We start from the raw sequence: 23,179 nt of genomic DNA on the forward strand, positions 1-23,179 counted from the left end.
TTATTAAATAAAATAAATTTTGTCTATTTTTTATTTTTTAATATTATTTTTAATTTAAATAATCTAAAATTATATTATATAATATTTATTAAGTATTATAATTTAGATATTATAAATATATTTTTACAAATATTACATATAAAATTATAAATATTATTTTATATAAGACAAGTTTAGATATTATCTCTCTAACGTTATGGATCTCTTTTTAATGTGTATATGATACGTGTCCTTTCTTTCTCTGCCTCTCTCTCTCTATATATAAAATATATATCAACCTCAATTCATCACTTGATAACTTTCGAATCTGATTAGTTCCTTACTGAAAAGAAAAATGGCTAAGAATGTAATACTTATGTTAGGACTCTTATTATTAGCTATGGTTGTTCTAACTCCTTCAAAGATAGCTGCTACTAGAGATTATCCTGAGATTTCTTCTAACTTTAAAGCAGGTGATTAGTGTGAGCTTTATTTTGCTTTCAAATTTTCAATATTAGTACATATCCTTAGAAACTTTAAATCATTATTATATCAAATTAATGGTTGTTCTAATCATAAAAATCACATTCATTATGGTCCTATGCCAATGAGTTATAGCTCAAATGACATAGTCTCCTCATATTCAATTAAGAGGTTGTGGGTTCGAATTTTCTATCTTTGGTAAAAAAAAAAAGCATTATGGTCTATATTTATTTTAGTTTATTTACTTTTTGTGAGTTGTGACCATTATATATATATTTTTTATTATTGAATGTTATAATGACAAGTTATATGTTTTTATAACTATTAAATTTTTTTTCACTGATAATTGTTATAATTGTCACTAAAATATTTTAACAATAAAGTATAAATAACTAATTTTTAATTACAATAAATATGTTAGTAACTATTTTTAGCTGTTAAAGGTAAAATAAATTATTATTAAAAATGATTTTTCTCGTAACGATTATTATATATGCTATTTATTTGCTAAATATTAGTACCTTAATAATGTTCTGATTGTGTATTTAATTAATTTGCAACAGAAATATCAAAATCAAATGACAATGAAGTTGAAGGTTCTGGTGAGATAGGAGGAGTTAAGCTGGATGTTCCACCAGGTTGCCGTCTATGCTGCGATGGGAATTTCTGCAAAATTTGTTTTTGCAAGATACCTCCTCCGGCTCCTAGCATAGCTACTGAACAATAATAACAATTTATGAGATAGAGGAAAATAATAAAAATTATATATATTGTTAGAAATAAAAGAAGAGGAAGCCTGCCTTTTTTTTTATTTTATATATATATTATAAAATTTATATGAATAATATGTAAAAGCGTTTTTCAATTTAAACTGTCTTTTTTTTTATAAAACTAAAGGAAAGCCAAACCCACCAATAATATCCTTGCTGTTAATAAATTATTTGGCTAAATTAAATTTTTTTTTGTCCCTCAATTCCTCTTAGAAAATGTACACTAGTTAAAAATGTTTATTAATTGTGTATATAATATATATGCAGAAAAGTGGAAAAGAAATGCTGGATCATTAGATAAGACTGAGAAACTACCATCTACAGGTACCGTTAGACTTCTAAAATTCTAATCAAGAATCTCTAATAATAATAATAATAATAATAATAATAATAATAATAATGATGATGATGATGATGATGATGATGATGATGATGATGATGATGATGATGATAGTATCGATTAGATATATATTAGATAAATCTCAATTAGATAATAATTATTTATTTATTTATTTACTTTTTAAAGGTAGGAAGTTTATTATTTTTTGTAGCCATAGAAATTGCTAAGAAAATAGTCGCTAAAAATTATATATTTTTTGCAACTATTAAAAAAGTTTTTATCGGTAAATGTTATAATTGCCGTTAAAATTTGTTAGGACAAAGCATAAGACGGTTAATGTCTAATTGTCGGTAAATATATTAGCGGTTATTTTTATTGTCGTTAAAAATAAAATAAATGATCGCTAAAAATGATTTTTTTTTTTAGTCTCAGTCAAATTAATCTCATGTAATATTTGTACACGTTCATTATTCTTCTCGTGGTAATTACAGTAGTAATTACACATATTACATTGCTACTTCATAAATTATATTTTAATTATGAAAAATATTTGGGTACGAACACTTTTAAGTATAAAAAAATAGATAGCTAATAAGTTTTAATTCAAAATAAAACAAAAATAAAAAAAGAGCATTCATTACTTAAAATTTTTCTTTTATTATTACTATTAAAAACTTATTTCTACATTTGTATAATTTAATGTAAGGGTCGTAACTCGTGCTAAAGCCTAAAGCAAGCACTTTAACTAAAGAAATCAAACATGTATATATATTGTTTTACATAATTTTTAATGTATATTTCATATTTTAATATAAACAAAAAAAAAACAGAACCAATCGCACTAATATAAATTGCTAATGAGTTATAGCTCAAATGACATAGTCTCTCTATACTCATCTAAAAGGTTGCGGGTTCGAGTCTTCTATCTTTGGTAAAAAAAAAAAAAATCGCACCAATATAAATTTGCTGTTATGAGTAATTATATACTTAATCAACCTTTTAAATTAAATTTTTGTTTGGCCTTCAATTTGTCCTGTTTAATTCCTGTGATAAAATCTTAGAAAGGATGAACACTAATTAAAAATGTTTATTGTGTATAATATATATGCAGAAATATGGGAAAGAAATTATGGATCAGAAGGGTTTCCACCGTGCCGCGTGTGGTGCTGTGCCCCTTGGGGCTGTTCTTGTTGCAAGAAGAAACCACCACCTTCTAGTACCGTCAGACTTCTAATTAAAAATCACTGAAAAATATAATTATATATAAGAAGAATGTTTGAAGACCAATGCATTTAAGTATATATAAAAAAAATGGATTAATGTTTACTTAAATGTAAAATAAAAAATAAAAAAAATATTAATAATATATGTTTCAAATATTCGTGGCATGGCATCCTAAAACTGAATTTTTTTTTTTTAGCAGCTTAGTAGATTTGCAAAAATAGTTGATAATTTTACTTTTTTTTTTTTGTTTAGGTGTGCAAAAATATAGCCTCTTGTTTACGAACATATTTAACTTATTTAATATATTTTTAATTTATGTAATTATACATATACTTGGTAAATAATTTTTGTAAAATTCTCACGTGAATCTCAACCTATTTAATACATTAAGACAAATTTAAAAATATTTTTTATATTAAATTTAAAAATGTTTTTACAACTATTTCAATTTATAGTAATTAACTCATTAAGTTTTAGCACAATAAAAATATGGTACTATTAAATTTATTATATATTTTTTTTTCAGTTAGAAGTCCTATCATATCTATAAATTTAAGTACAAAATTTTATTTCTAAAAAATTCATATAAATATATTTAAACCAATAAATTTAAATATGAATGTTATAATCTTTACCTATTAAATATGAGTCATCTGTTGTGATAAGGATGAAAGATGAGGTGGATGATCATCATTAATATGGGCATTTTTTATTTCAAAACTGAATAGTTCAACTTCTAATGGCAAACCTAAGTTAATGAAATTAAAATTGTAACCTTCACACGCTTATAAATAATAAAGCAATCAGAGAAACTAAACACATAGCAATAAATAATTATCTCTCTCTTTTATGTTGCAATACTTCTTTCTTTCTCTTTATATATATATATACAACACAACATATAATATTAGTAATATATTAATCATTCTTATTATATTGAGTATTATAATCGTGGTGAATATTATTACTAGTGTTATCTAATTATATTTCTCTATCTTATATTTATATCTTTTTTATTTATTTATTTTATAACACCATCTCTTTTTTTTTTGGAGTATTTTTTTTCTTTGGTTTAAAACAAAAAAGAATTTGCAAAAATTAGAAAATCTTTACGTGACTACAAAATTGTATTCTTTCTTGAATAAATTCTATATTCATGGCTAATTGATTGGTTTAAACTTAATCACAAAATTTCCAACCAAAAAAAATTAAAATATTATTTTATTATCACTTAATCCGAATATATGCATTTAATTATCATGCTTTTAAGATTAGCAAAAAATTATTAATTAATGATATAATACTTTGATTTTTTAATTCAAGAACAAATTAAATAATTATGTATGATTGTACTATAATCTGTATAATTTATATTTAGTGTAATTAGTAATAAATTTAAAATTTTTATTAATATAATCATATATGCCTCTATCCGTTAATTGTTTTAAAACATTAATACCCGCATTCTAATTTTAATAATATATAAATATTTTATTTTTTATAATCATATATTAATATTCATGTTTCTTTATTAGTATAATATTTTTAAAATAAAAAAATTATTAATTAATGATATAATAAAAAAGAGAATCAAAATAAAATAATACTTAATACACCAAAAAACAAAATATCAAAATATCTAAAACAATCTATAAATTTCAAATAAAAAATTTAAAATATTATTTTATTCTCAAAATATAATTTAAAAATTCTATTTAATACACTAACATGTTTACTCCTCGATTAAATTTTATGTATTTAATTATAATATTTTTAAAATTAAAAAAAATATTAATTAATGACAATAATATAATAATATAATTCTCAAATTTAAGAACAAATAACTCTGTACAATTTTATATATGTATAATTTGAATAATCTACATTTAGTATAATTTAAAATAAATTAAAATATTATCTTTTTTTAATAATATAATCACACGTGTTTCTACCAACCGATTTAAAATATTAATACATATTTTTTAACTTTAATAATATATAAATATTCTTTTGTAATTACGTATTAATATCTACATTTTTAAAATATTTATTATTAATATTATATAATATATTAATATATGTAAAGTATTATATAAAACACGTATTTAAAATATTTTTTATATACATTTAATATTGTTGACAAAGAAATAATATTATTATTTTAAAAGACTCATTTTTTATGTATTGATAACTTAAAAGTATATTAAAATTATATGACATATTATTATATTAGCAGTTTTTTTAATTCAATTACTTGGATATATTTAAATTTGATAAAAAATTATAAATGGTAAAAAACTAAAATTAAAAATAAAAATTAAATATTACATGTTCAAATTAAATAGACCTAACTTATCATATTATTTAAATATAATTAGTATCTGGATTGATGAAAATAATTTTAGATAAAACATATGATAAATGTATGTATTGTAAATGATTGTATAAAAGATACTCCTGTTGTAAAAACAAAAAAAAATTGAATAATAACATTCATTATAAAATTAAAAAAAAAAATTAAATTAAATTAAAAAAATGACAAAATTATGATTTATACTTTAAAAAGAATTAATTTCGATAAAAAAATACATTATCATTATATGAAATAATTAAAAAATTAAAAAATAAAATGAAATATTTTGGCTCAATAAAAAAAAATCGAGCTCTTTCCAATAAAGCTAACTTTACCTATATTCTGTTAGATTGGTCATAATATATGAATATATATATTAATCTAACCATATCTTCCAGTAAAATAAATTATCTCCTTTCATTGTATTCTTATATCTATGTAACTAGAATCCAGACCAGTTAATATAATTCAATGAGGTATTTAATGGATGTGGTGTATTGTAAATAATTACGGCAAAAAGACAATTACACTCTAATATTATTAGATGAAAGAAAATAAGTTTTAGTAAGAATAATAATCTAATTATCAAAAGAATAAGCGAATGGAAATATCAATAAAAGATCATAAAAAATTATAATTTGTATTTTAATAGGGATTAATTTTGATGAAAAATAAAGCATATATTCTTATTTTATGAAATAGATAGTAAAAAAAAAAATAACAAATTAACCAAAAAAAGTTTTGGCTTTAAAACTTAGACTCATGAACGATAAGAAAACATTATATATAACTTTTAGTCGCACAAAATTAATTATGAAAATGTGTTATTAATACACATGTGTATAATAAATTTATAAACGTAAATATCATATAAATGTTAATTATGTATGGTTGACAATTAGTATAATTAAAATTAAAATAATTTATTATTGAAATAATTAACAATTAATATAATTATTCATTAAATGCTAACTTTTGTATAATTATAAATAAGATATTTTTTTAAAATAAATTGAAGCGAAAGAGATACCGATATTAATACCAAAATACATCACGTCAGATGTCAGTATTTTTAGCGTTAGGATAAACAAAAAAGAAAAAAAAATTATTGTCAATCACTCTTGCATTGTATTTTTCTAAAATAAAGTTATATTTTTTATTTTCATATTTTTTGTCAGCAAAAATACAACTAAATATATAAATTAATAAATTTTTGTATTCTAATTTAAATTACTAAATAAAGAATTTATTTTATTTAAATAAAAAATTCCTTGATTCAATTATTTTTTCTTTTGCATGATATAGACTTAATCTATTTAATTATATTTATTTTCATTTTCCGACCATAAACATCTTATATCCATTAAGAAAATTTTAACTTTTCTAATACATTAATAACTTATTAGAAACCTAAAAAACAAAATATTATTATTAAAATGTTTTTACTTAGACATTCTTTATGTTGAGTTTAAAGAATTAAAATATTATTAAGATAATGACTAAATATTATTGAATTATTAGTGAATTGATTGTGTAAATTATTTTGTTTAGAATGTAGAAAACAAATTGAATTAAAACAGGTCCAAAAAACAATAATACAAGTCCAAATGGCATCTGGCCCCCACACAATCATGATCTAAGAATTATTTGCTCCATCATAAAAATTTCTCATCATTAGATACAAAAACAAGCCTCTTAGTAAAATAAAGAAAGAGAAAAAAATTGGCCAATATCCAAACATAAATCTCAAACGGTGGTCTACGTCTAAATCTATTCACTCAACTTATTTGCTAAGTACTTTATTTCAAATTGCGTCTGAACCAATTCATATATCTATCGAAATCAAAATTCTTTTTTCTTTCTCTTCTCCTTTCTTCCACATCACAACACGTAAACTCTCTAAAAAAAGAAAAAAAAATTCTAAAACTAGGACAAAGTGAAGAACAAAAAGAATTTTCCAATTTTAAGTAACGAAGAGAAGGTCAAAGAAGTTAGGGACAAAAGCAAGATTACATCCAAGGACAAATCACAAAAAGAGAGTTTTTACATTTGTGATTCGTTGAAGGTTGCTGAAAAAAATTTTTGTATTGCAAGCACTAATTTGAAAGAAAGAAAAAAGTAAAGATAACAAAGGTTTGCTATAGACCAATGCTAAAAAATATGATTTGGAGCTAAAGCAAGAATGCACGATTTAAATTCAAGAGGTAAGATGAAAAATATTGAAGAAAAAGAAGATTGAATGTATGGTTGCATGTTTAATTTAGTCACTATTTCTACTATCTCTCTTCTGTCATAATGCTGCTATTACTGATTTTGGGAGAAGAAATCAAACAAGGTGCTAAAGCAAATTTCAAGTCTAGGAAGCTTCATTCCTCTATTAAAGGAATGAACGGCCAAGGATTGGAGTAAGGAGTGAGAGCACAACGTTTGGGTTCCATAACTCACTAAGCTCTTTATTCTTCTCCTTCATGATTTTCATTGAGTATCTCATTTTTTCAATTTAATCTTTCTGTGTTTCAATGGTAAAAGACAAAATAGTGAAGTTTGTAAGAAAAATTCATTGAGTGAAAAAAGGCAGAGAGTTAGACTTGAAAAAAAAATCATAGCTATTTTAGAAATTCTTTATTAGTTTTTCTATTTTGTTGTCATGATCTTGAGGGAATTTCCTTACAAGTTGGGTTAGCACTTTACTGTTGAAAAGTTAGGGTGAGTTCATAGTCAAGTCTAGCTTGTATTAGAAACTGGATTTGTCCCAGATAGGATTGGTTAGAATTCTAGGAAGAATTGGTGAATGTAATTCTGTTGAAAGATAGTAAAATTTCATCATGAAAACTGGATGTAAGCTACATTGCACTGAGAAGCTGAATTAGGATATATCTGTGTGTCATTATTTTTTTTCTTTTGTTTTTGGTTCTGCGTTATAAGAGACAAAATTAAAGTATCTCCTGATTTTATTATTCACCAGCAACACTTCTCTATAACATACCTTACACGTAACTCTGTTTTGATTTCTACTGCGTCAAGAGACAAAAACATAGTCTCTTCTTTTTTCTACTCAAAGTATCTCAACAGAACTTAAGGTTAAAAGCAAAATTAAAAGAAGACCAAGATTCAACCCCTTTTTCTTATCCACTGATAACTATCACTTTACAAATACTCTAACAATGCAAGAACTGCTCATGCTATTGAATATTAAATATTTATAGTTGTCAAAATCGAACTGGTCATGCTATTGATTTACTAATTTATTGATTTAATCAATGAGTTACTGATTGAACCGGTAGAACCAGTTTTATATAAATAAAAAGTAAAAAAATAATAAAAAATTTAAAATTAAAATTAAAATTTAAAATACATATCTTTACTAATATTTTTAAAACAATAAAATTTCAATAAATTATAATCAATAAGTTATAATCCGATTATTATTAAATAAATATATAAAATTATAGTATTTTTTAATAATAAAATTTTTTAAATTTTATTTTTATATTAAAATATTATATATTTATTATATTGTTATATACTATATGTATTGATTGAAAAATAATATTTTAATCATAAAAAATAATTATATTATAATTAATTTAAATATAAATGAGTATAAAATTAAAATAATACCTCTAAAAATTATTGTGCGATTTTACTATATAATTAATAATAAGCATATAAAATAATATGGAATAACATAACTTAGTGGTAAGGGGAGCATGCAGTATAAGAAAGACTTGGTTAAACTCTAAATAGTCCCTGAGATTGGCATCGTGCACTAAAATCGTCCCTCAGATTCTAATTGCATCAATTACGTCTCTGAAATTGACAAAATTGCACCACATTAATCTTTGACCCATTTTTCATTAACGATGTGATGACATGGTTTGATAATGTGAACTGTTAATGACACATGTCACTCTATAATTTGGCCACGTGTAACGGTATGATGATGTGTTGACCAGTGACACGCAGCATACTGATGTGGATGGTTGTGCCACGTATCACGATGCTATTTAGTCACGTGTCCATTTGTGCCACGTGTCGCAACAGTATTCGTCCACGTTTCATCCATTATATTATGTCATCATTGTAGATGTACTAAATTAGTCCCTCACTTTGCATTAAGTGACTCATTTTAGTCCCTGAAATTGAATGTCGTGCACCAAACTAGTCCCTTCATTAATTTTTTCTTATTTTTTTAAAAATTTAAAATTTTTAATATTTTGGATGCACTAAGTTTAATTCTATTTTTTCATATATCGTTTAAATACAAATACTTTTATAAAAATATTTAAGATTTTAGTTTTAATTATATAATTTTTTTCAATAATAATTTAACATTGATAAATTTTGTAATATATAAGTATATTATTATTAAAAAAAATTATATGATTGATTAGACTTTTCACAAGAAATCAAGAATTAAGATACACTTTTTTTTTTCGATTCTTATGAAATACACGTTTTTATTGTGTGTAAATAAGCTATAGACTGAAGGCACTTCAAGCACCTTCACTATCATCTTCGACCTCTTCAGTCTAGAAGAAAGAGGTCAGAGATGGTAGCAAGAATACTTGTCTTCACGTCAACTCCAAGATGGCGGTTAGGGGTACCTGCAAGAAAAAAAATATTTTATAAAAACACTTGTATTTAAATAACATGTGAAAAAATAGAATTGAAACTAATGCATTCAAAGATGTTGAGAATTTTGAATTTATAGAAAAAAATGAAAAAAAAAAACTAGTGAAAGGACTAGTTTGGTGCACGACATTCAATTTTAATGATTAAAATGAGTAACTTAATGCAAATTGATGGACTAATTTGGTGCATCTACAATGATGACATAGCGGATGACACGTGGATGAATACTGTTGCGACATGTGGCACAAACGGACACGTGGCCAAATAGCATTGTGACACGTGACACAACCGTCCACATTAGCATATCACGTATCACCGGTCAACATATCATCATACCATTACACGTGGCCAAATTATGGAGTGACACATGTCACTAATAATCCACGTCAACAAGCCATGTCATCACGTCTTTAATGAAAAATGGGCTAGAAATTAACGTAGTGCATTTTTGTCAATCTCAGAGACGCACTTAGTGCAATTAAAATTTTAGAGACAATTTTAGTGCACGTCTGCACGACATCAAATCTCAGAGACCATTTTAAAATTTGACTGGGAAGACTTAAGTTTATTAAACCACATTTTCGTCAATTTTAAAATTTCTTCTCGAGCCGTTGGATTGAATCGATTTCCACCAATTTTAATCGGTTGTTACTAAGTCTTGATCTTAAACAACCTTAAAATTGGACCGTATCAATTGGAGGTCCAATTCACCAAATTTTTAGTCAAATCGATTCGATCTGATTTTCGCAATTATAAAAATACTTATAAAAAATTCTACTCAATACATCCTTAGCAAATATATCTTGACACTTATTATTATATTATGGTAAGTTAATAAGTTACAAATTTCTTTTCTCGATATAGACATATTTTCTAGTCAATCCTCTTTCTATATAGATATGATAAAAAAAAAATTTTTGTTTTCTTGCGATATGGTCAATCCTCATCCAAATTTTTATTAAATTGTCAGTTGACTTTATTAAAAATATATAATCTTTTTTCTACATTTTTAAATATTTCATAGAGTTGTTTATTATTCATATTATTTTTAGATTATTTTTATCAGCAAAATAAAACTTTTAGATATTATTTTATTAATTTTTCTATTACTTATAATAGAAAATATTCATATTTGTATACAATAATATTTTAAAAACTTAAAATGTATATATAATAATCCACCAATAAAAATAAAAAATTTTAAGAATTTAAACTAATAAAAAAAATAACATAAATAATTATATCTTAAATAAAAAATATATATATTAATTTACTATTAATTAATTTTTATCATTTCTCCATTATATTCTTGTCATTCTCCTATATAAAGTATTCTTATGATCTTTTGATAACTTATCATCTTCTATCATCAGATTATAGCTCTCTATAAAAATGGCTTCAAAGTATGCATTAGTAATTTTAGGACTCTTAGCCATGATTGCTCTGGTTCCATCAAAGATGACAGCTGCAAGAGACTTTGCTGTAAAAGGTAATCAATTTGCACTGGCATTTATTTTGCATTTTCTTTACTCTTAAAATCTCTAAATCATTGGTAAAGCTTTCATTAAGGGTTCTTTTTATCTCACTAATGTCAATGTTAACTTATAATAAAAAAAAAGATATTTTTAGTAATCGATAAAGATGTTCATCGTATTGAATCTCATATTTGCATTTTTTATGTTTGAATTCGATTTGATCCATACATTTACAGTTCGGATTAGATATCGAATATATCTGCAAAATAAAAAATATATTAAAAAACTTATTTCTATTAGGAATATTTATGGATCGGATCCGATCCACACATTTGCGATATTTATCCGAATCCAATCCAAAATTACGAGTATCGATCCGATAAATAAAACTATCGGATCGAATCCGATATTTGCACACTAATAAGATCGGATTGCGGATTTTATGTAGGTATCTGCATATCCGATTTGTACACCAGCGGATTTACAAAAATAAATAAATAACTAAATATTCTTTTTATATTTTATTTTAATTAATAATTATCATATATATTGTATTATTTTATCTTTATTATTTAAAAAAAGTATGTTTAATAATATTTTAAGAATACAGATCTCAGATATATCTACAAAACATATAAATATTTTTAAAAGCTTATATTTTTTAATAAAAATATAAGCTTTTAAAAATATAAGCTTTTAAAAAGAGATTTTATTGATATTTTTTAATAAAAATATAAGCTTTTAAAAATATTTATATGTTTTGTAGATATATCTGAGATCCGATCCGTAAATGTACGCATTAGATCGGATCCAAACTTAAAAATCGCGATATTGAATTCGATCCGATAATTTTAGCGCAGATCGGATAGATCCGATCCGCGTTCACCACTTCACCCTTAATTTTTATAAAAAAAAGTCAATAAAATACCTTTTTTTTTTCATTTTTTAAAACATATTTATTTTTTAAAATATTAGTAAATTAATTTTTCTAAAATAACAAAATAAATTAATACAATATATATTAATAATAATTATTAATTGAAAAATATAAACACAATATATTATTTATTTTTGCTAATATTAGTACCTTAATAATGTTTAAGAGAACTCACAAGCTCATTGTGTATTTAATTAATTTGTAGCAGAAATATCAAAATCAAATGATAATGAAGCTGAAGGTTCTGGTGAGATAGGAGGAATTAAGCTGGAGATTCCAAAAGGTTGCCGTCTATGCTGCCAAGGGAAAATCTGCTATACTTGTTTTTGCAAGAAACCTCCTCCTAGCAATAATAACAATTTATGAGATAGAGGAAAATAATAAAAATTATATATATTGTTAGAAATAAAAGAAGAGGAAGCCTGCCTTTTTTTAATTCTATATATATTATAAAACTTATATGAATAATATGTAAAAAAGTTTTTCAATTAAAACTTTTTTTTTATATATAAAACTAAAGGAAACCCAAACCCATCAATACCCTTGCTGTTAATAAATTATTCAGCTAAATTAAATTTTCTTTTACCCCTCAATTATTCCTCTTAGAAAATGTACACTAGTTAAAAATGTTTATTAATTGTGTATAATATATATATGCAGAAAAGTGGGAAAGAAATGCTGAATCATTAGATAAGACCGAGAAACTACCATCTAAAGGTACTGTTAGACTTCTAAAATTCTAATCAAGAATCTCTGAAAATAATAATAATAATAATAATATTAACCTTTTTTGGGATAGTATCGATTAGTTATATAATAGATAAATCTCAATCAGGTAATAAACTTTTATTTATTTATTTATTAAAGACTGCTAGATTAATCTCATGTAATATTTTTATACTTTCATTTCTCTCGTAGTAAGCATAAAAGATTATAACAGTAATTATATATATTATATTGTTACTTCATAAATTATATTTTATTATGAAAAATATTTGGAGACCAACACTTCTTTTGAGTATAAAAAAGAAATAGATAGCTAATTACTTTTAATTAAAGAAAAACAAAAATAAAAAAAGTATTCATTACTATTAAAAACCAATTTCTACATTTTTGTATAATTTAGTGTAAGAGTCCTAACTCGTGCTAAAGCCTAAAACAATTTGCATTGGCATTTATTTGCTTTTTCTTTACTCTTACAATTGGATAAAGTTTGTTAGTTATTAAAAACTCTGTAGTCAATTTTACGTGAAGTTAATATTTATTAGGAGTTGTTAGATAAAAATTTAATTAAATCAATTAAATTATTTAATAACTCTCAATTATCAATTTTATATAAAATTGATTGCACCTCAATTTTTATCTTGTTAGTTAATACAGAATAACAAAAAATTATAAAAGTATATACAGATTCCGAATTTCCGTAAAAAAGATTATGAATCGAAAAAATTGTCATATCATAATAACACACTATTTATTTTTAATTATTAGAGTGCTATCTAATCATGAAGATAATAGACTTCCACTTAAAAAATTAAAGTTTATTTTTAATTATTTTTTTATTTTTAAATGAATGAATAAAAATTCAAATATATATTATGTTTAAAAAATAATTAAAAGATTTACTAAAATTACTAATAAATTTTCATTATCTAATTTTCCAGTAAAAATTGTAATAAATTGAAGTCTATTAATACTTTTTTAGTTTTTTTTTTTAAACAAAAAGGGGAAAATTAAGGAAAAAAAAAGGCTAAAAATTAAGGAGGAAAAAAAGGCTAAAAATCTTCATCAATAATCTTGAACTAGGGCTTCAACAAGAGTAGCAATGGCAGAAATAGGGTTCCCAAAAATGGGTGAAAATATTAACTTGAAGACCACAACCGCTATCTTTAATTTGTATACTTCTTGACTGTCCCCAATCAAATTGATGACCTTGTTAAAGCAAGTTGATGAGATTCATAAAAAAAAAGTCTAGAGATCAGTAACTTTGTTAAATTCTGACCAGCATATAACCAGCAAAGAAAAGTGAGTCATTGAATGAAATCTCACACTATTAAAACCATCATTGATGGCTATTTAATGGCTACAAATCACAAAAATTGCTGGTCCCTAACATTCCTCGATCCATAATCATTCATCTCATGATGAATTATTGAATAATTGTTTTGTTCTTGAGTTGAAAAATAGCCTCTCTTCCAATTCTCAAGAATCAATTCCTTAACACAAGAAACATGGTAACAAGAATTATTATCCTCATTACAAGACACATAAGATCAACCCTTAACTTTGTTCACAACATTCCTACTCTTACAGTTTAGGCACTTCCTCGGAACCTTTTGAGACAATTTCAATGTCACACATCCATCTTTGTCGCAAACACTATCTTTCAGCTTCAAACAACATGGGTGCAAATCAAATCCTGTCTGGGAATAATGGTACACAAACCCTAGCACATTTTTTCCACCTGCATCACAATTCCTGGTCCGGTATCCGGGCGCCTTCTCGTAGAACTCGAAGTGGCTTTTAGGGAAAAATCGATGGAAGGCAAGCGAATCCATCAGGCTATTGATTTACTAATTTATTGATTCAATTGATGAGTTATTAATTGAACCGTTTGAACTGATTTTATATAAATAAAATAAAAAAATTAAAAATCTAAAATTAAAACTTAAAATATATATTTTTATTAATATTTTAAAAATAATTAAATTTTAACAAATTATAATAAATAAATTAAAATTTAATTATTATTAAATAAATATATAAAATTTTAATTTTTTTTAATAATAATTTTTTTAATTTTATTTTTATATTAAAATATTTTTATATTTATTATATTATTATATACTATGTATATTTAATAAAAAATAATATTAATAAATATTATATAATTATAAAAATAATTATATTGTAATTAATAAAAATATTTGATATTTTTTATTTATATATGTTTAATAATATTTATAAATAATTTAAATATAAGTGAATATAAAATTAAAATAATATCTAAAAAAATTATTGTATAATTTTATTATATAATTAATAATAAATATATAAAATAATATAGAATAACATAACTTAGTTATAGTACAAAAAAGACTTAGGTTCAAGTCACATCTTTATCAATTTTAAAATTTATTCAGTTGAATCGATTCGATTCGGTTTTCACAATTATAAAAATACTTATAAAAAATTCTACTCAATATATTCTTAGAAATATATATCTTAACACTTATTATTATTATTAGAGTGAATACCCCATCCGGCCCCTGACAATTATCTCGAAAGGACAACGAGGCCCAAAAAAAAAAAAAACACCCAATCCGGCCCCTGATAATTTTTTTAAGGACTGATTAGCCCCTTTGCCAAAAAAAATAACATTAATTTTTTTTTGGCACAGGGGCCTCGTTGTCCTTTCGAAGTAATTGTCAGGAGCCGGGTTGGGGTTTTTTTTTTTGTCAGGGGCCGGGTTGAGGTTTTTTTTTTGTCAGGAACCTCGTTGTCTTTTGAGGTAATTGTCAGGGGCTGATTTAGATTTTTTTCTTCTTCTTATTATTATTATTATTATGGTAAGTTAATAAGTTACAAGATTCTTTTCTAGATATGAACATATTTTGTAGTCAATCCTCTTTTTAGATATGGTAAGATTTTTTTTGTTTCGGTCAATCCTCATCCAAACTTTTATTAAATTGTCAGTTGACTTTCTTAAAAATACATAGTTTCTTTTTTTTTAACGTTTTCAAATATTTCATAAAATTGTTTATTATTCATATTTATTTAGATTATTTTTATCAGCAAAATATTTGTTAATTTTTTTATTATTTATAATAGAAAATTTTCATATTTTTATATAATAATATATATATTTTAGAAACTTAAAATGTATATATAATAATCCATCAATAAAAAATTAAAATTCTAAAAATTTCAACTAATAGAAAAAAAACAACAAAGTTGATTTATGATTATATCTCAAACAAAATCTATATTAATTTGCTATTAGTTAATTTTTATCATTTCTCCATTGTATTCTTCTCATTCTCCTATATAAAATATCCTTATGGTCCTTTGATAACTCATAATCTTCTATCATCAGATTATAGCTCTCTATAAAAAATGGCTTCAAAGTATGCATTAGTAATTTTAGGACTCTTAGCCATGATTGTTCTGGTTCCATCAAAGATGACAGCTGCAAGAGACTTTGCTATGAAAGGTAATCAATTTGCATTGGCATTTATTTTTTTCTTTACTCTTACAATCTTTGAATCATTGATAAAGCTTTTTCATTAAGGATTCTTTTATCTCACTAATGTCAATGTTAATTTATAATAAAAAAATAGTTTTAGTAATTGATAAAGGTGTTCATATATTGGATATGATCAAAATCTCGATCAATTCGCATTAAATTTATTGTATTGAATCTCATATTCGCACTTTTTATGCTTGAATTTGACCCAATTCACACATTTGCATTTCGGATCGGATATCGAATATATATGCAAAAAAAAATATAATAAAAAACTTATTTCTATTAAGGGTTGTTTATGGATTGGATCGGGGTATTTATCCGAATACGATTCGAAATTACGGATATTGATCCGATCCGTAAAGGTATCGGATCGGATCCGATTTATACACTAATAGAATCGGATTACGGAATTCATGCAGATATCCGCATATCCGAGTTGCATACCCGCAAATCTGTAAAAATAAATAAATAAATAAGTAAATATTTTTTATATTTTATTTTAACTAATAATTATCATATATATTGTATTATTTTATTTTTATTATTTAAAAGAGAGAAGAAAAAAGATTTTATTGATATTTTTTAATAAAAATATAAGCTTTTTAAAATATTTATATATTTTTTAGATATATCTGAGATTTGATCCGCAAATATACGGATTGGATCGGATCCAAGTTTAAAAATCGCGAATATTGGATCCGATCCGATAACTTTAGTGCGGATCGAATTGAGATTTTGGTCATATCCGATCTGCATTCACCCCTAATTTCTATAAAAAGAAAAGTCAATAAAATACTTTTTTCACTTTAATATTTTTTTACTCTTTTAAACATATTTACTTCTAAAATAACAAAATAAATTAATACAATATATATGAATAATAATTAATAATTGAAAAATATAAATACAATATATTATTTATTTTTGCTAAATATTAGTACCTTAATAATGTTTAAGAGAACTCACAAGCTCATTGTGTATTTAATTAATTTGCAGCAGAAATATCAAAATCAAATGATGAAGGTTCTGGTGAGATAGGAGGAGTTAAGCAGGAGATTCCAAAAGGTTGCTATCGATGCTGCATAGCGAAATTCTGCTATATTTGTTTTTGCAAGAAACATCCTCCGCCTCCTAGCATAGCTAATGAGCTACTGAACAATAATAACAATTTATGAGATAGAGGAAAATAATAAAAATTATATATATTGTTAGAAATAAGAGAAGAGGAAGCCTGCCTTTTTTTAATTCTCTCTCTCTCTCTCTATATATATATATATATATATATTTATTATAAAATTTATATGAATAATATGTAAAAACGATTGCCAATGAATTATAGCTCAAATGACATAGTCTCTCTATACTCAATTAAGAGGCTGCGGGTTCGAGTTTTCTATCCTTAGTTAAAAAAAAAAATATATATATGTAAAAACGATTTTCAATTAAAACTGTTTTTTTCCCGCAATTTTTGCCAGCGAAAATACAATTAAATACACAAATTGATAAATTTTTGCATTTTGATCTAAATTACTAAATAAAGAATTTATTTTATTTAAATAAAAAATCCCTTGATTCAATTCTTTTTTCCTTTGCTTGATATAGACTTAATCTATTTAATTATATTTATTTTTATTTTCCGACCACGAACACCTTAAAGATATCCATGAAGAAAATTTTAACTTTTCTAATATATTATTAACTTGTTAGAAACCTAAAAAAACAAAATTATTAAAATGTTCTTACTTAGACATCCTTTATAAATACTCTAACAATGCAATAATTACTTTTAAGAATTTGCTAATAAATGTATATATAAAAAATTTGAAATCTATAAAATATTTATAGTTGTCAGAAATCGAATTGGTGATCGAACCGGTCAGAATATTAATTTACTAATTTATTGATTTAAACGATGAATCACTGGTTTAATTGGTAGAATCGATCTTATATAAATAAAAAATAAAAAATAATAAAAAACTTAAAATTAAAAATTAAAATACATATCTTCACTAATATTTTAAAAACAATCAAGTTTCAATAAATTATAATCAACAAATTATAATCCGGTTATTATTAAATAAGTATATAAAATTCTGATATCTTTTAATAATAAAAATTTTTTAATTTTATTTTTATATTAAAATATTTTTATATTTATTATATAGTTATATATTATATATATTTATTAAAAAATAATATTAATAAATATCATATAATCGTAAAAAATATTTATATTATAATTAATAAAAATATTTGATATTTTTTATTTATACATGTTTAATAATATTTATAATTAATTTAAATATAAATGAGTATAAAATAAAAATAATATTTAAAAAAAATTATTGTGCGATTTTACTATATAATTAATAATAAAGATATAAAATAATATAAAATAACATAATTTAATGACAAAAGGAAATTGCAGTACAAGAAAAATTTAGGTTCAAATCACATATTTATCAATTTTAAAATTTGTTTTTGAGTGGTTTGATTATGTCGATTCTGACCGATTCTTACTAATTTTTTACCTTAAACAATCCATTCAATCCCGTTTTCATTTTGACCTTAAACAATCCATTCATCCAGTTTTTACAACTATAAAAATACTTAAAAAAATGATACTAATCAATACATCTTTAACAAATATATCTTGACAATTATTATTATTATTATTATTATGGTAAGTTAATAAATTATAAATTTCTTTTCTATATATGGATATATTTTGTAGTCAATCCTCTTTTTAAATATGGTAAGATTTTTTTTGTTTTCTTGCGTTATGGTCAATCCTCATCCAAACTTTTATTAAATTGTCAGTTGACTTTATTAAAAATATAATTTTTTTTTACGTTTTTAAATATTTCATAGATTTGTTTATTATTCATATTTTTTTAGAGTATTTTTATCAGTAAAATAAATTTTTAGATATTATTTTGTTAATTTTTCTATTATAATAGAAAATTTTCATATTTTTATACAATAATATTTTAGAAACTTAAGATGTATATATAATAATAATTTACTAATAAAAATTTAAAATTCTAATAGTTTAAACTAATAAAACAAGTAATATAAATAATTATATTTCAAACAAAATCTATATTAATTTATTATTAATTAATTTTTATCATTTCTCCACTGTATTCTTATCAATCTCCTATATAAAGCATTTTTATAGTCTTTTGATAACTCATCATCTTCTATCATCAAATTATAGCTCTCTATAAAAAAATGGCTTCAAAGTATGCATTAGTGATTTTAGGGCTCTTAGCCATGATTGTTCTGATTCCATCCAAGACGACAGCTGCAAGAGGCTTTCCTATGAAAGGTAATCAATTTGAATCATTGCTAAAGCTTTCTCATTAAGGGTTCTTTATCTCACTAATGTCAATATTAATTTATAATAAAAAAATATTTTTAATAATGAATAAAGGTATATTGAAAATATTGATCAATCTGTACTAAATTCATTGTATCAGATTTTATATTTATACTTTTTAAATTTGAATTCGATCCAATTCACACATTTACAGTTTGAATCGGATATCGATTAAATATATTTGTAAAATAAAAAATATATTAAAATACTTATTTCTTTTAGGGGTGTTTATGGATATGATCGGATTTGTACATCCGTAGTGTTTATCCGAATCTAATTAAAAAATTATGAATATCGATCCGATCCGAGATCGGATCTAATTCACACACTAATAGTATCGGATTGCGGGTTTCATATAGGCTTCCGCATATATGCGGATTTGCAAAAATAAATAAATAAGTAAATATTATTTTTATATTTTGTTTCAACTAATAATTATCATGTATATATATATATATATATATATATATATATATATATATATATATTGTATTATTTTATTTTTATTATTTAAGAAAATCATGTTTAATAACATTATAAGAATAAACATATTTAAAGAGTGAAAAAAAGAGATTTTATTGATATTTTCTAGTAAAAATAAGTTTTTTAAAATATTTATATGTTTTGTGAATATATCTGATATCCGATCCGATTTACAAATGTGCAAATTGAATCGGATCTAAACTTAAAAATCACGGATATCGGATTCGATGATTTTAGTGTAGAACGGATCGAGATTTTAGCCATATCTGATCCGATTCACGTTCATCCCTAATTTCTATTAAAAAAAGTCAATAAAATATTTTTTTATTTTAATATTTTTCACTTTTCTTAAATATATTTACTCTTAAAATATTAATAAATTAATTTTTTTTAAAATAACAAAATAAATTAATACGACATATATGAATAATAATTTTATTAATTGAAAAATATAAATAAAATATATATTATTTATTTATTATTAGATGTGAATATGCAAATTGGATCCGCAGATTAAAAATTTTGTCCATTAAATTTATCTTTCATAGGTATACTGTAAGAATTAGATTTATTTTTTCACAGATAAATTTATTAACCTTCGAATATTGATGGGTTAAAATAATAGTTTTTTTTGTTCTATTCTAGTCAAGGTTATTGAAAATTGTTTTTTTCTTTTTCTAATTCTTATTTATCTTGTAAAATTTATATGAGTAATATATAAAAACTGTTTTCAATGAAAACTGTTTTTTTTTTTATCAAATAAAATTAGAGAAAAGCCAAACCCACCAATACTCTTGCTGTTAATAAATTATTCAGCTGAATTAAATTTTCTTTTGTCAATTTTTTTATGAAATGGAATATTAAACGCAATTCGGACGGTCTGTTTAATGATAGAGAACTCGCATGGTCTGAGTTCTATTCCACTAATATCACGTGACTGTGAAGTATCTATATTTCTCATATGCAAGTCCAACATCACTTTTACTTTCATATTCAAATTAAAAAGCGGCTCTTCAATTGTGTATAATATATATATATATATGGTGAAAAATGGGAAAGAAATGCAGGATCAATAGGCACTATGGAACTCGAGTGCCCCACACGGTGCTGTATACCTATCCCCGTCGCCCGCTGTATATGTTGTTGCGATAAACCACCTGAGATTATAGAAACTACAGGTACTGTTACACTTCTAAAATTTTAATCAACAATCTCTCAAAATAATAATAATATAAATCTAATTGTCAAAAATGAGCTATAACTTAAATGACATAGAGCTTGTTTGGGTGAGCTTTTAAGAAAATATATTTTTTTAAAAGATCTTATGGAAAAGTAAAAGTAATTTTATGTTTGGGTATCTCATGCAAAAAAATCTTTTTATCTATCAATTATGTTTGGATATAACAATATAAAAGTACTTTTTTGTTTATTTATTACATAAAAAACATATTTTTTTAAGAAAAAAAGATATTTTAAAAAAAGATGTAAATTACAACTTATCAAAAAAGATGTTTTTCTAATTTTTCTAGTGCTTTTACTTTTACTACTCGAAATTTGCCAAACACGCTAAAAAAAAAAAAAATCCTTTTTCATTGAAAAAAGATTTTTTTTTTATCAAAATAATGACGCCCAAACAAACACATAGTCTCTTCATACTTATTTATTGGTTACGGGTTCGAGTCTCTTTATTTTTGGTAAAAAAATAAAAAAATAATATAAACCTAGTTTGGGATAGTATCAATTAGATATAATGATATATAATAAATAAATCTCAATCAGGTAATAAACTTTTATTTATTTATTTTTTAAATACAATTAGACTAATATCGTAATATTTATATACGTTCTTTTTTTTTTTGAAGAGTGCTAGAAGGCCAGCATTTTTGTTAAATTCTGGCCAATACTTAACCATCAAAAGAAAATTGAATGATTTTACACCATTAGATGCAATCTCACATAATTAAAAACATTATTAATGACTAATTAATAACTAAAAATCACAAAATCTGTAGACTTTCTCTTTTTTTTTACTACAAAAATACAATGAAATGCATAAAATAATATATTTCTGTATTGCGTTTAACCTAGTAACTAATTATTTTTTTATTAAATGAAAAGAGCCGTAATTATTATTTTTATTGTCGCTAAAGAAAAATAAATTGTCACTAAAAATATTATTTTTAGTGGTGGTTATTATGTACGTTGTTTATTTGCTAAATATTAGTACCTTAAATAATTTTTAAGAACTAAAAAGTTCGTTTCGTATTTAATTAATTTGCAGAAAAAATCACATGGTAATGAAGTAGAAGGTTCTGGTGGAATAGGAGGAGTTAAGCTGCTGGGGACTCCAGGCCAGTAGGTTGCAAAAGAAAATTCTGCTATGCTTGTTAATTGTTATTTCAATTTGCAAGAGACCTCCTCCTAGCATAGCTACTAAACAAGATTAATAATTTATGAACATTTTATATATGTGGTTTGTGTGTAAACCTTTTTAAAATAAAATATTGAAATAAGAGGAATGGAACAAAACTTATGTTAATAGAAATAAAAGAGGCTTTTTAATTTGTATATGGAAGTCAAGCTGGTGTTGTACTCGGTTATGGGAAGGAGGGGGGCTTCGTATTAGTGTGATGTCAGGGTGGAATGGAAATCGGACCCTGCGATTTCATAACAATTTCATAAAAAATTTACACACTACTAGCAACACGGAGGTTTCGATTACCACCTTTTAAAAATTCAAAATTTCACCAACTCCAAATCGGACCCTCCTATTTGTGGAGTCAAATTTGAAATTCAATGAACTTGCACTCTCTCCGAGTTTTAGGATCTGACATTAATAAAAAATCTGTATTCCATGACTCCGTATCTG

At 23.5% G+C, this 23,179-nt stretch overlaps 2 protein-coding genes and 2 long non-coding RNA genes across 6 annotated transcripts in view; 3 read left to right on the forward strand and 1 right to left on the reverse strand.

The window, feature by feature from the left end:
- The window catches only part of LOC112798159 (heat shock cognate 70 kDa protein 2-like), a 200,987-nt gene that overhangs the window by 112,116 nt on the left and 65,692 nt on the right, over window positions 1-23,179 (reverse strand). The window lies entirely within an intron of this gene.
- LOC112798178 (uncharacterized) lies at window positions 237-2,960 on the forward strand. Its single transcript, XM_025841387.3, has 4 exons — window positions 237-452; window positions 1,026-1,100; window positions 1,500-1,556; window positions 2,684-2,960. The coding sequence occupies exons 1-4, from the start codon at window positions 335-337 to the stop codon at window positions 2,818-2,820; spliced, it is 387 nt and encodes a 128-aa protein (XP_025697172.1). The 5' UTR covers window positions 237-334; the 3' UTR covers window positions 2,821-2,960.
- Window positions 16,274-17,731, forward strand: LOC140178501 (uncharacterized). The gene is made up of 2 exons (XR_011871668.1): window positions 16,274-16,409; window positions 17,442-17,731. It is a non-coding gene; the product is annotated as an uncharacterized lncRNA (long non-coding RNA).
- On the forward strand, window positions 19,627-22,878 carry LOC140178913 (uncharacterized). The gene is made up of 3 exons (XR_011871904.1): window positions 19,627-19,776; window positions 21,378-21,488; window positions 22,592-22,878. It is a non-coding gene; the product is annotated as an uncharacterized lncRNA (long non-coding RNA).

This window comes from Arachis hypogaea, chromosome 14, assembly GCF_003086295.3.
Source record: "Arachis hypogaea cultivar Tifrunner chromosome 14, arahy.Tifrunner.gnm2.J5K5, whole genome shotgun sequence".
Classification (NCBI taxonomy): Eukaryota; Viridiplantae; Streptophyta; class Magnoliopsida; order Fabales; family Fabaceae; genus Arachis; species Arachis hypogaea.